We start from the raw sequence: 14,160 nt of genomic DNA, 5'->3' as shown, positions 1-14,160 counted from the left end.
CTTGAGGGGAGAGGATGGAGAAGAGGAAGAGGTTTGGGAGAGGGGCACGGGTGAGTAGCAAGTACCTGGGAACTGGAAAGGTGAAAACAGGCCAGCAAACATAGAGTGATTCTGTGTGAATGAGTGACTGTACACACAAGAATATAAGCAAATTAAATTTTATACTGTGTGAAGAGTTGGCTTGGGGTACACATTTTTATGTAACCAAATTAGTACGTGATGGATGAGGAATAGTGTGACAACAGCTACAATGACTGCTCTACTCACAATAGCAAGCAGATGCACCTGATATAGAAAGGACTGGAACTTTTTTACGGGTCGTCAGGGCCTGGGTGGGGTGCTAGCTCTGAGGCTAGAGAATGAATGCCTGGAGTGATTCTACTTCAGGTGGAATACTACTGCCTGGTATTATAATCCTTTATTGGCCAAAGCACAGGTATATAGAAATTTGTCTCTTCACCTACCCTGTCTTGCTCTTCATAGCTTGAGGATCACAGCACCAGGTCAACCATCATGTGGTGCCCCTAGAGCTCAGAGATAAAGGACCTTCCTCAAGGACCCCCAGACTTATGATTGATTTGTTGAAGCTGGGGCTTGAACCAGCAACCTTCTGACCTGAGGCATAGAGACGTAGCCCACCGAGCCACTGACAGCTCCATACATTTATGTTAGACACACACTCACAGTAATGCTGTCATGTAAATCAACGGCCAATGCATACAAATCCCATCAAACATTGAAAAAAAAACTAAAAAAAAACAAATTTTTTTCCTTAATCCGCACAGTTCACATTTCCGCCATTAGTCAAAGAGGAGTCAGAATAATATAGACAACAAATTCAGGCATTATCAACAAAACTGGGTCTGTCATGTACATTACTGATTTAATGTGGTTAGATTTTCTGCTGAAAATCACAGGCGTGTCTGCAGTGACTCTGCCTCCTCTGTGCCTGCCAGCCCCCAATACGCCCCCCCCCCCCCACCAGACCATTATATTAACAGCTATAAATAGCCCAAGGTCACCTATTCCCTGCACTTATTTAGAAAGCCACCCATGAAGGATAATGAAAGCAATTAAGGTAAAAATGACGCATGCCTGTTTAAAGGCATGCCTTTTCATCTGGACGAATGATCTGTAAATATTTGGGATATTAAAACCTAACGTTTACTGATCCTTAAGCCGTCAGCTTGTTTACCATCTGGTTTTAATCTTCACTGTATGGACAGCCAAGGAGTGAGATCACTGCACAGATACTGCCACCATAAGGAACGTACATCTAGATAGATGCGCATCTAGAACCATGAAAGTCTGTCTCTGACACGCGCTGCACGTCATGAGACTGATCCACTCAGGCTTAGCGTGGCGGCAGTGACACGTCACAGTCACATGACAGCCCCAGCAACAGACACAGAGAGAGCATTATTTAAAAAATAAAAAAAGTGGTATTCATGGACACAACTTCTGATTCTTTATTATAGATATTATATATTTATAATATGTACAGATAACAATCATATTGAAACTCAGCAGTGAGAACAGCGTATACAATCAGCCAGAGAAGATGCCAGAAAGTACCAGGTTGGTGCCCAGTATTAAATGTGTGTTTATTTTGGCAAGGTAGAGCAACAGAGATGCTTACAAACAACATGAAAAAAATCCCCTTTATTTCTGAAAAGGAATACTGATTACAAAGTAAGGTTCCATTTCATAATCATACTAATCACCCCCCCCCCCCACCCCAAGCCCCCCCCCCCCCAGCCAGCACCTCTCTGCCCCTTCTTGTAACATTACCATCCTCCACATATCCAAATGCCAAAAACAATTAAACAAGATTTCTCTTGAAAGAACCATCAACAGTAGTCAGAAAGGGGGCGGGTATGCAAACATTCCACGGGTGTTTGTCCTTGTGTGTTTATCTAAAGGTCGCAGAGAGCGTATGAAAAGTTAAGCCTGGAGAACAGCCAGAATGCTACGTCACTATGACGGCGGCCCACCTTGCCGTGTCATTCTGTCTGCAGACACTGCAGCCGGTCTCCTTTCACATTTCCGGCTCCATCAGAAGCACGTAGCTGGCCTCCATAGTGGCTCAGTGTTTCAGCTCGTCCTTCACAGAAATGTGAGTACCAGCTAAGCCCTGCTTCTTACCAACCGCTTCGCTGAAAGTCTGTCACTAATGATTTGCACAGGCCAGCACGCTGGCCGTCGCATTTACGCACTTCTTCAAAAGAGCATGGCAGATCACACTGTTGAGGCAAAGGAAAAGCCTAACTGATTCTCCGATTTTCAATGTTTCTCACACTGCTTATCATGTGAAAGGTGACCAAGAAAAAGCATGATTTTTCCATGGTCAGGCTTGTAACAGAATATTATTTTTTTTCTTCTATAAAGCCACAGGGTAGACCAACAAAAAAGTGGGATATCCCAGTGTTTTGACCATTCGGCAGGTGTTAATTGTCCAGATTCAGTGCTACGATTACCTCATTAATACAGAAATGCAGCGTAGGATGACTTAAGGCCATACTTCATCATTTAAGGAATATATACTAATATAGATTTTATATTAATGCATCGGGTGGTGAAACATACTCAACAGCAATTAAGACAGTTACTGTAGATTTATGTAAAAGGAGTTGTGGTTTGTCAGGCTGAACAAATGGGCCTGAGAGATGTTACCCAAAAGCCAACAAAGACAGTTCACGTGTCTCCATCCTTCTGTTCTGAGACTTACAGATGTCTGACTAACAGCTGTCCACATGGAGCTCACAGGACTGCTCTGCATTTTCCTGTTTATCTAGAGTGCAGTGCTTTTACAGATTCCATCGTATGCTGATGTTCTCTGCCGATCCTGGATAACCGAAGGGGGGCAGAGCAGTGCCTGGAAGAGACATAGTAGCCCCTTTCAGTGCCCTTTGTAAATAGAAGAGCAGCAGAGAATGCCGTGGTTATGAGGTGAACACTCGTCAGAGCACTGCGCTGACTGATGGCTAAGAACCGTTCCTCGTGAGGCACCAGCAGGCACCACAGGTCTCACCAGGCACCCAAAGTAGCAAACAATACAACAGGAAAGATAGAAAGAACCAAACCCTCATTCTACAGTAGGTCAGCAATCATGTGTCTACACAAGCAATCGAGACTAAGAAAATTAAGTAGAAAAGCCATGATACACGAATGGTAAGAACCCCATTCTGTTTGCTTTGCTTTCAGCTACCTGTACAGGATCTCCCCAGTGTCTTCCTGTTCATGCCATCTAGGCTAGCATCAGTCCACTCTGTCTGTCTGTCTGTGTGTGTGTGTGTGTGTGTGTGTGTGTGTCTCAGGAAGAGAGAGTGAGAGCTTGACAGTGAAAGCCAAAAGCTGAAATCCAAATGCTGGAGATGACCAGTCATGGAATGATCAAACACCCTGAAATCGTGAGAGCAGCTCTCACATTCTGGGAATGAACAGCTGTGTTTTATTGGTGCATCAAAGAAAGAGGCGAGACCACTGAGCCAGGGCTGGAATGACTTATTCCAGAAGAGATTCTGACACAGGCAAAGACAATTACTGTAAGACCTCCAACTCTCCCCACCTGCGTCTCAGTTGGGGGGGAAAAAAACTAAATTTACTAACAACCACTCCACTCCTTACGGCTCTTATTTTTACATCCTCTTTCATGCACACATGTTAGGGCCAGAGATGGTCCACCAACATCCAGTCCATCCTCTGATCTTCATGGCCTGTGGTCAAGATAAAATGTCAGTCAGGAGCGCGCCGTCACCCTGTCACTGTCCTCCCTGCCTTTCTTTCGTGGTCCCACCCCCTAACTCAGTCCCCGCCCCTGCCTTTCTCCACGGCACCCCGAAGGGTGAATGGAAGCGACGGAGTTAGGACCAGTGAAAGGAGAGGGCTCCTAGCAGCAGCCTCCCCCAGACGGCCTCACAGGGGTGCTCTCGATCTTAAGATTGGGTTTGTCTCCGCCGGTAGTAGCACCAGGTCCCATGCGCTTTTTAATCTCAGCCGCCATAGTCATGAAAGCTTGCTCCACGTTGGTAGCATTCTTGGCACTTGTCTCCAAGAAGGGAATGGCCAGCGAGTCCGCAAACTCCTACCAAGAGACCGTGAACGTGTTTGAAAACAAGCACATCTCAGGTCAAAACAATGCCAACTCGTCAAAAACACAACATGTTGGAAGGTGAATATTTATCCACTATAGAGGAACAACTGTGAGGAATTTAATAGTATCTGTTGGCATGCAGACCATGTTCATCTCTGAGACTGACCTTGGCTGTTGTGTAGTCCACCACTTTCTTGGTTGTGAGGTCACATTTGTTGCCTACAAGGAGCTTATTGACATTTTCACTAGCATAGCGATCTATCTCCTGTAGCCACTGCTTAACGTTGTTGTAGGACTCCTGCAGATACAAAGAAAATCCTAAATATAGCTCATGTCTGGGCAACATTTTTTCTGAGGTATACTCTACACAAATAATATTTACACAAATTATAATACTTAGTTATCACTCTTACAAAAATATAACATCAGAAATTTGTTCTTCCTTCATTACTTCACACACACGATATCTACTTTGATATACCAAAAATTATCAACAAAAAATGCTGCAGAGCTTTTGGTTTATGCTATAGTATACCTGTTATACCAATCTGGAACTGGAACACACTGAACATACTCAAGTCAAAATACAAATCAACTGCAATATTTTCTCTACAGTTAATCATGCTGAGTGGACACTGGAACCTGACCACTGTTGTGGTGTCAACCAATTTGCATCTTCCCTGTGAATATCCAACTGCGTAAGATCGCAAGGGTTATTCCATTCCTGCATTATTATTGTTCTGTCTTTTATGATGTAATATTAAATGCATTCTGTTCTCTCTTCCAGCATCCACTTGGGGCTACCAGCTTACAGTCTAAGGAAACAGTCTCTAAAGAAAGGATCTAAGCAGTGGTCATAATGAGCAGTTAAAAATAAATGCCCTCAAACCTGATACGTGCAAAACATCAGGTATTTTTTAAAACAATTGTATCTTACCAATTACTTTCAAGCAAATATCACTAAGTAACTTAGCTCCTAACTGAGTAGTTTTTACACAACTTTAGGTCTCCGTTTTATAGCTGGAAAGCCCTAAAACATTACGATGCCTTTGACAAGCAGCATCAAATTATGACAACTACAAATGATGAATTTGCAATATATAATTCATGGGTTGGGAATAAGGTATGTGATGCATGGTAAAACTAAAAGCCCCAGTCAATCTTTCAAAATATATGGGGAGCAACACACAGCAGGACAAATTGATAACTGAGAAAACGCTGTCACTGTTGAATGTCCTTTTTCACAGGTCAGTTTTCAACTCCCAGCATTGTTTTCCAGCTTCGGCTGAATCAACTGGCTTCATCATACTTCTGGCTGTTTATTCAGTGTGGGAAAGTCACCCGTTTATTCCCAAATTCACAAAGTTGAACGTCTGCCTTGAAAAAAATATAAACTGACCAGTGTCTCCACATTTCAACCTAGGGAGCAGCTGGAAAACCCTATTTACCATTAAGCTACTGTCACCATTGGTACCTGGAGTAAAGAAATCAATCAGAAAAAAATTACTGGCCACATCTGCAGCCAGATGTGCCTACAGGTTTACTAGATGCCAACAAGGCCTGTTTCATGCAGTGTCACGATGAAAAACTCATCACCTTCATTAAAGGCTGAGAAGATAAGGAAGCTACCAGAGATGAAGAGAGCTATCAAATCAATGGGCCACCAGCCTTTGCTTGATATGGAAATTTTTACCATCGGAGAAACCCTGCATATTGTTTGGTAGATGTTCTGGTTATGCATGCCCATTGTACAGAATACAGCCCCTGACCTGGTCTGTGACATCATAAACCACAATGATGCCATGAGCTCCTCGGTAGTAACTTGAGGTGATGGTGCGAAACCTCTCCTGGCCAGCGGTGTCCCACTATGGAAGAGAGACCAGCCATCAGTCAGCAGCTCCTGCCCATGCAGTGCCATCATACACAGCCCACTGAAGACAAAAGCATGCAGTGGCATGCAGATGGCAACACTGTGTGCACACTTTCCTGCTGGATTTCAGTGTACTGCAATAACAATGTACAGGTAATAAATGATATATTCTAGCTTGTGCAAAACACCTTGAATGTAAATCTGCTGGTTAATGATATTGCACAAGTTTTGCCGAAGAAACACAAACATTTGTATGAAACCTTAACTTGGCAATTTGATACTATAGTTAAGCATTAACACTGGGTTAATAATCTAAGTCTATGTTCACACTGCTACATTTTCATTTAAAATAACACAGAAATTAGTCTCCTTTTCCATCTTTCATCCACACGACCCCAGAGTTTTCAGCCCCCGAAATAGACTTTAAAAAAAAAACTCTCATGTATACTTCCAAACACTCCATTTAGGAGTTGCAGAGTGGAATGAAGTGAGATTTAAGAAAACACAGACTCTAAAGGCATCCTAATTTGTCCCTGCTCATCACATAGCCCTTCCCTGAATTGATCCCACTAGTTACACCCTCTCCTTGTCTAACTGGTCACCTGGTCACCCTACACAGAAGTAAACAGCATTCCAACATGGCGGCTATGCAGGAGCTTTCAATGACGATTTCCCTGTTGCTGACCTGTGTGCAGTTAAACAGTGTGTTAGTGTTGACTGCTACATATTTGCACAAAAAGAAAGTAATTCACTGGTCGCCGTGGCAATGCATGAATGCAAAATACGGGCTAATATATATGTTTTCGCTCAGCACTGTGGCCGTCTCTCATCCACTTTACTTACAATCTGCAGCTTTATAGTCTTTCCATCCAGCTCAATGGTGCGGATCTTGAAGTCAACTCCAATAGTGCTGATGTAACTCTCTGTGTAAGTATCATCCTAAAACAGACAGACACACAAGCACACAACCATGGGGAAAATCAATACGCACCGTGGACCATAGTACAACAATATCGTCTAGTGAGTCTAAAGTAAAACTGTGACTACTGTATGGATTCTATGGTCATTTTAACTAGATCAAAATCCAGCTGTACTGGGGTTTCTAATTGGTTAGCTGTGGCCCACAGAAACATGGAAATCACACACCATTGTCCTTGTTCAGTTATAAATTACAAATATCATTCCAATTAAATTCAACAAATGACCACTGCATCACCATCTTGGATTCTGATTCACTGACATATGAATTACATATATTTTGCAAAGCTCAGAAATTTTTTTTAAATTATTTTTTAAAATTTCCATGTGCTGTTTCAGTGATCTTTTTTTGTGATACTTTAAATAATAATAATAATAATAATCATAGCATTTCTTTATAAACTTGTATTCTTTTGGGGTGCTTATCCAATGAAGGGAACCAAGTAACAGGTCAATGTTTCATATCCAAGTACTAAACATACATACACTCACTGAGCACATTATAAGAAACACATTACTAATACTGGGTACGCCTCCCTTTGCTCTCAAAACAGTGTCAACTTTACTTGCCATGGATTCCATTAAATATTGGGAACATTCCTTTCAGATTGTGATCCATGCTGACATGATTGCGTTAGGCAATCTCTGTAGATTTGTCAGCAGCACTTCCATTTGCAAATCGCCTTAGGTGTTTATTGGATTCACATTCAGTTACTGGGAAGGCCACTGAAGAACACTGAATTCATTGTCATGTTCATGAAAGCAATTTGAGACGACCTGCGCTTTGTGACTTGGCACAGTATCGTCCTAGACATAGCCAGTAAAAGATGGGCAAATTGTGACATAAGCAATGTTATATTGTAGAGCTGTCACAATCACTCGACTAAACTCGATTACTCTGTAATTAAAAAGCACCGATAAAAATTTTCTTTCTCAATTACGTGGCAGAAGGTACAGGAAGCATGCAGGACGAGGGTCCAAACAGAGTGAAAGCAACATTAGTGTGAAAGTACTTCACAGTAAAAGATTTCAGTTGTCTGTAAGTATTACAAAGTAGAACTTGAATATCACCGCTGCACGACTGCAAAGCAAATGCATCTTAAAAGATGACATTCAGATTTGATGGACTCACCCAATAATGCGAGATTAACCACATGTGCCAGTTAGCCTCTGGAAGTAGCCTAGCCTAGTCTTTGTCATCACTTTGACTTATTGTGATTCTTGATTGCTATATATCAAAATAATTGCTGCTAAAACAAAGGTTTCCCCATCACGTAATTTTGCATAATACGGTACATAATAAACAATTAATATAATTTTTTGTTAAATTCATAATTTAAATTTTTAAAATATTTAATGGATGGCTGGATTAATATTAGGGCATAATTATTTTCAATAACCATTCAACATTTGAGGCTACAATTATGCTTAAAATCCCCTTAGGATTCCCCTTAATAATAGAAATGCAAAGTGAAATCTAATTTCAATAAATGAATCATACAATTATAGAAATTTTGTCACAGGGAGTAACACTACCAATATGCCAATAGTAATATTTATTCCTGGGGGGGTTTTTTCTGACCACCTCGCTGCTCGATATGGGGGGAGGGTTTGACATTGCTGGTACAGTTGCCACCTGCATCATGGCAATAAATAAAATGACTGCCATTCTGAATGAATACGGCGCCGCAACTGAAAGCCGCCACAGTGATTACTGGTGTCTGTGACTGTAAGCTCTTGCATTCTGTATGTTCTCCTGGAAGGCAATGCTTTGAGGGGTGAAATAAATTCCCAGATTTAGTTGGCACAAGATATCAGCGGAGATAACAATACACAGCACCAATCGGGTGTGTGTCCTAGGATTCTTTAAAATGGCAAAGTACCGCCAGGGCACTGACGTCATTTTATTTGCTTTATCCACAATATCTCCTTTTTAAAAAGATGTTGCGGCTTCTGACACCGATAACAAAGTTTGCCCTGCGGGAGCACTTTTCTCTCCCACAACTCACAGGTATTACCAGAACAGTGGCATGTGGGCTGCTCTGCTCACTCGGTAAACCTTACTGTGCATTTGCTGTGCACAGGCTGTCCATTCTCAAAACACTGTGACTGCCAGCAGGCCAGGTTATTTATCTACCCGCTTTCCCTGGTTATTTTGACTGTTACCTTTCAGTTCCCTATTTGGCCTATTGTATTCTCTCTTATAAAGTGACCTTGGGTTTGTGAAAGGTGCTAAATAAATGCATTATTATTATTATTATTATTATTATTATTATTATTATTAATAATAATAGTAATAATAATAATAATGATAATATTAGTTCAATAAATCCATCTGTTTTCTATGACTGTCTGTGCTTGTGCTCCATTGCTGGTCCTATCAAGCAGTCACAGGAACGTGACTTTATTTCATATCAAACTTATCAAGCATTTGTTATATTGATATTTGAGAAAATTATATTGTGATAATTCTCATTACTGTTTTATCACCCAGCCCTAGCCAATAATTATAAATCAACATGCAACAGCACTGGGTCATTCTGTCACAACTCAACAAATGGTCCATGCTCAACCACCTCAGAATAGAAGCATTTTGTGGCATTTTGTTTGCCCCCTGGGCCAATATGAAAAATCCAAAGTTTCTCTGCCTTAGCTCATATACTTACTCTGGGTTGAAATTCAATTAGACTTTTCCTTCGTTCGCGAAATCTTGCCCAGCCATATTCAGATGGTCATATGTTTGCAGCGGCATCTGAAAACACCTAGGCAGCTCGAAAATTCCAAATATGTATTTATTTAGCTTGTAGCAAGTACCCAAAAGAAAATTAAAAATTCTCTCTCTAATCTGTCAAGAGGCCTAGAATCTCAAGTGGTAATAAAATATTGATCAGTTTCACTGTGTCATTTGAAAGTTCTAGGTTCACTTTATAACAGATAAAAAAAAAGAATAGCATTTTCTGTTTTCAGGGATTATTGAGCTTCAAATTGTCAATAAAACCCTTAGACTCAATAAAAACCCTTTAGCGAATGAAGGAAAAATCTCACTGAATATCAAGCCAGTGTAACTATATGAAGTAAGTCAGAGAAATGTTGGATTTTTCATACTGGCCCAGATATAAACAAAATGCCACAAAATGGTTCAATTATAAGATGGTCTAGCATGGATGATACTAAATATTTGCTGAGTTAAGCCAGAATGACCCCACTGCATTGACTAGTCATTTAATAATTTGGGAGCATTACATTTGGTTGACTATATACTTATACAGGCAAAATATTTATACAGGCAAAATACTGTTAGAAAGGTAGAGTAGAAATCAGTTCTTTATAGCTGATGAGAAAGCTGGGGTTTCTAGAGTTTCAGAAAAATACACACACATGAAGAATATTCTAAAGGAAAACAAAAGTATAATGAAGTATCAAATGAGAAATGGTATAATCACAGCACCGTTCAGTCCTACACCTAAGTGACAAATGTGGATTAATGTCCAAATAATGCTGATCTATGCTGGGAATGGGTTTTCAGTCACAATGGTTTCACAAATAAATGTCTGTGCACAGGTCTATTCCTAGACCTTACCCAAGAAGTGTATCTGATTGAACTCAGCATTAGAATCAAAATGAATATGACTTACTCTGAATCTGAGATGCTGAACAGTCATGCAAAACATATTAGGTGAGAGATAAAAACGTCATGCTTGTTAGCAGTACTCACAGCAAATCGCAACAAGAGGCAGGATTTGCCCACACCAGAATCACCAATCAAGAGCAACTTGAACAAGTAGTCACTGTAAGAACAGGAAAATTCATGATAGATAGATATATAATTTTTCCATACAAGAGAATAAATAATGCGCAAGCAAAGTTAAGTAAATGAAGGTGATTGAACTATAATATATGTCATACCTGAACATCACTATCCTGTATTCTGGAATCTTTTAGTAGTGGTGTAACAGGCATTTGAACAGGCATGCTCTATAAACTTATACTAGATCTGGTATTGATGCCAGGTTGCATATGCTGCATTTTTCATTTAATTACAAAATCACCACATAACCTAAATATTTGAACACCACCTTCACATAAAACAAGAAGGCATCTTGTAACTCTACTGCATTTTTTTTCCTGTATATAAAGCAGTCTATGCAAGAAGGTACTGGATTTACAGAAATTTCCTACAGTGCATCAAGAGTCCATAAACAGTAAAATGATACAGAATGCAGGTAAGTACCTTTGAATTGTGTACTGTGACGGTGTAACCGCCCCCCCCCCTATCCAGCTATGGAAATTAGTGATGTCATGTGACCTGCAAACAACCCTTCAAAAACCCTGTGTGTAACTCTCACCTCCCCCACAATGAAATCAAGATGCTATACCTTTCTAATAAGTAGCTAACGATGCAATTTGTGTTGTCCAAATAAATCCATTTTGACTTATCTTAGTATTAGTGATATTCGATGCGCTGCATCATTTACTTATTGGTCTGTCAATTAATAGACGTTCACGGGTACAATAATCAACAAATTAGCAGATTCGTCGAATTAACTACCTGTTACTGCTAAGATGACCACAACGGAACAATCCGGGGGCATAACCTAACATTTTCAGCGATGTGGCTACTTACAGCCACGGGGCTGGCCGGACAACCAGGCCGCCTCACACATGCAGGACGCAGGATGCTCGACATGACAGCGTGTGACAGCCGGTCCGGCTCTGCCAATGCCCTCAGGCACGGCATACGCCACTCAAACCATGACTAAATAGCTTTTCTTTTGGCTCAGGGAGTACTGTGCTGCAATCTTCGCCAACTCGATGAAAGCCACCCAGTGACCTGGGTGCCTAGCGCTGTACTCACTATTCAGGATTCATGGTCTGCCTGACGGTCGGGTTTCGCGTCTCCTCCTTCCTGTTCTCTCAGCGCTCCTCGGGAAAAACACAATGCTGTGCACTTCGCTTCTTAGTATTCCCTGAAAGGGTGATACTTTGCTTGCGTTTAATTGATTGATACACGACTCAAAGTTAGCTCTTTTCCCGAAGGTTTATTATCTTTTTCTCCGGTCACCGCTCCCGTTTGGTTCCAGACACAAGATGGCTGCGCAGGTGCGGCAGTGACGTCGCCTTATGGCGGACATAGAAATCCGACACAAAACAGAGTGACAACCCCCAGCCTGTAATTTAAAGCCCCCCATAATGCACATTACTGTTCCCAATATGTTAGAAAGGGGGAAAATACTTAATAAATATTTGTGTGTGTGTGTGTGTGTATGTGTGTGTGGGAGGGGGGTTATTTTGATGTTGTGGGGACCATTCTCTTTCTGAAACTAAATTGTGACTGCAATCAAAAAACTAAATATGCCAAAAGTCTTCCATTTTGTTTGGTTGCTTGCAGTTAAAGTTAGGGCTGAGTAGGGGTTACGGGTGTCATTGTTGGATTTATATATACAAATGTGTGTGTGTGTGTGTGTGTGTGTGTGTGTGTGTGTGTGTGTGTGTGTGTGTGTGTGTGTGTGTGTCTTTGTCTGTCATCCTGCTAGAGGTGGGAATTACTCCTGACCTGGCTACAGTATGTTACTGTGTGTACGTGTGCATAGTGCATTCATGTATGCTTAGGTCACACAGGCATGCTTGGGTTATTGGGTAAAGTAGTGCTTTGTCAGAATGATCAAAAATCATTTTATAGGCCAAAATTTCAATATTTTTTCACTTAAGTGTATCATAAACTAAACAATGCTTTTCTATTTCAATCTCTTTCAGACATTATAAAAAATAAAATGTAAAAGCACGAATTGCTGCCTATCAGATATCTTCAACAAGTTACCAAACAGATGCAAAATCGAAGATATTCATTTTGGCCTGGCACTAACCATGTATTCCTTCAATACTATGCCATAGAACGATCCCCACTGAAAACCCTGCATTCTCACACAACAAAGGCTCTAATCTCAGCATTAATAAGATATTTGTAGTAACTGCAAATGTTTGTATTAGATGAGACTAAAAACTGAGAGAAGTGCTATTTCCTCAAAAAAAGGATATCAAGACTGTTAGCATTTATACATAAAATTATGACATATCTGAGTAGCCCAGACAGTCCTGAAAACAAGAACATAAGGTCCATGTGGTTAATTCATGCACATACAATGTAATAACCCTAAAATCATAGGGATAGAAAAATGCTCAAAAATGAATAGGGTTCTAAGGAAATGGATGGAAAGCAAATACATTGCAATACACAGAGTGTAGTTATTTAGCCGCCTCATACAGTGACTCTGGTGGCACTGCACTGGGGGGTGGGCAAAATGACTTCTCAAGAGGGGCACCTCAAAAACAAACCATCTCTTGGATTTATTATTTAATTAAATCGTATTTAAAATCCTAAATGAATAAACGAAATTGTGCATGCATTTAAGTAGGCTTACCAAAATATGCATGCCAATTTAAAGATATTTTTATTTTGTATACACTGCAAAACTATACACAGATTAATCAGTGGACTCCAACCAAAAAACTGGAGCCAGTGAAGTCTGTTTAAGTCAAACGCAGTGAGAGCAGCATCCACCTGGTACCGCTTTCTCCATATAAGCACATTTTCTTTGGATGTGAGGTCCTTCTTCTTTGGCACTTTTCAGGACATTCAAGGAGATCCTGTATAACTTTACTAAGAGCTATGCAAGATATAATGTGAATGTATTCAGAGCTGATGAAATGGCAACAGGCTTTTCACATTGTAAATGAGGCTGGATTCCAGCAGCTCTGGCCAGATGTGGACTGATCCAGCTTAGGGTGCAGCCACCCTGGGATCATCTACCATGGTTCACATGTCAACATGCGTGCATGATAAAACAGAAAATCCCCAAGCACAGTATAACTGTACTGGTAAATCACATGTTGTACATACAAGGTAATTTCCATCCATCCATCCATTTTCCAAACCCCTTATCCTACTGGGTCGCGGGGGGTCCAGAACCTATCCTGGAAGCAATGGGCACGAGGCAGGGAACAACCCAGGATGAGGGGGGCAGCCCATCGCAGGGTACACTGACACACCATTCACTCACACATGCATACCTCTCCCCATGCAATATGGGGAGAACATGCAAACTCCACACACATGTGACCTAGGCGGAGACTCGAACCCGGGTCCCAGAGGTGTGAGGCAACTTTTTACTTAACCACTGCACCACCCTGCTGTCCCTCAAGGTGATTTCAAACAACATAT

At 41.0% G+C, this 14,160-nt stretch overlaps 1 protein-coding gene across 1 annotated transcript; it reads right to left on the bottom strand.

Annotated features, from left to right (window-relative positions):
* Window positions 1-3,266: 3,266 nt before the first annotated feature.
* LOC125750500 (ras-related protein Rab-1B) lies at window positions 3,267-12,060 on the bottom strand. The gene is made up of 6 exons (XM_049028379.1): window positions 11,797-12,060; window positions 10,657-10,729; window positions 6,807-6,902; window positions 5,863-5,958; window positions 4,260-4,391; window positions 3,267-4,084 (listed from the first exon to the last, which is right to left on the bottom strand). Exons 1-6 carry the CDS (start codon window positions 11,808-11,810, stop codon window positions 3,890-3,892), a joined length of 606 nt encoding a protein of 201 aa, XP_048884336.1. The 5' UTR covers window positions 11,811-12,060; the 3' UTR covers window positions 3,267-3,889.
* Between the last annotated feature and the right edge of the window lie 2,100 nt (window positions 12,061-14,160).

The sequence above is a fragment of the Brienomyrus brachyistius genome, chromosome 10 (assembly GCF_023856365.1).
Source record: "Brienomyrus brachyistius isolate T26 chromosome 10, BBRACH_0.4, whole genome shotgun sequence".
NCBI classification, from domain to species: domain Eukaryota; kingdom Metazoa; phylum Chordata; class Actinopteri; order Osteoglossiformes; family Mormyridae; genus Brienomyrus; species Brienomyrus brachyistius.
Note: the sequence above shows the minus strand (reverse complement) of the source record. Positions and strands in the feature narration are given on the sequence as shown.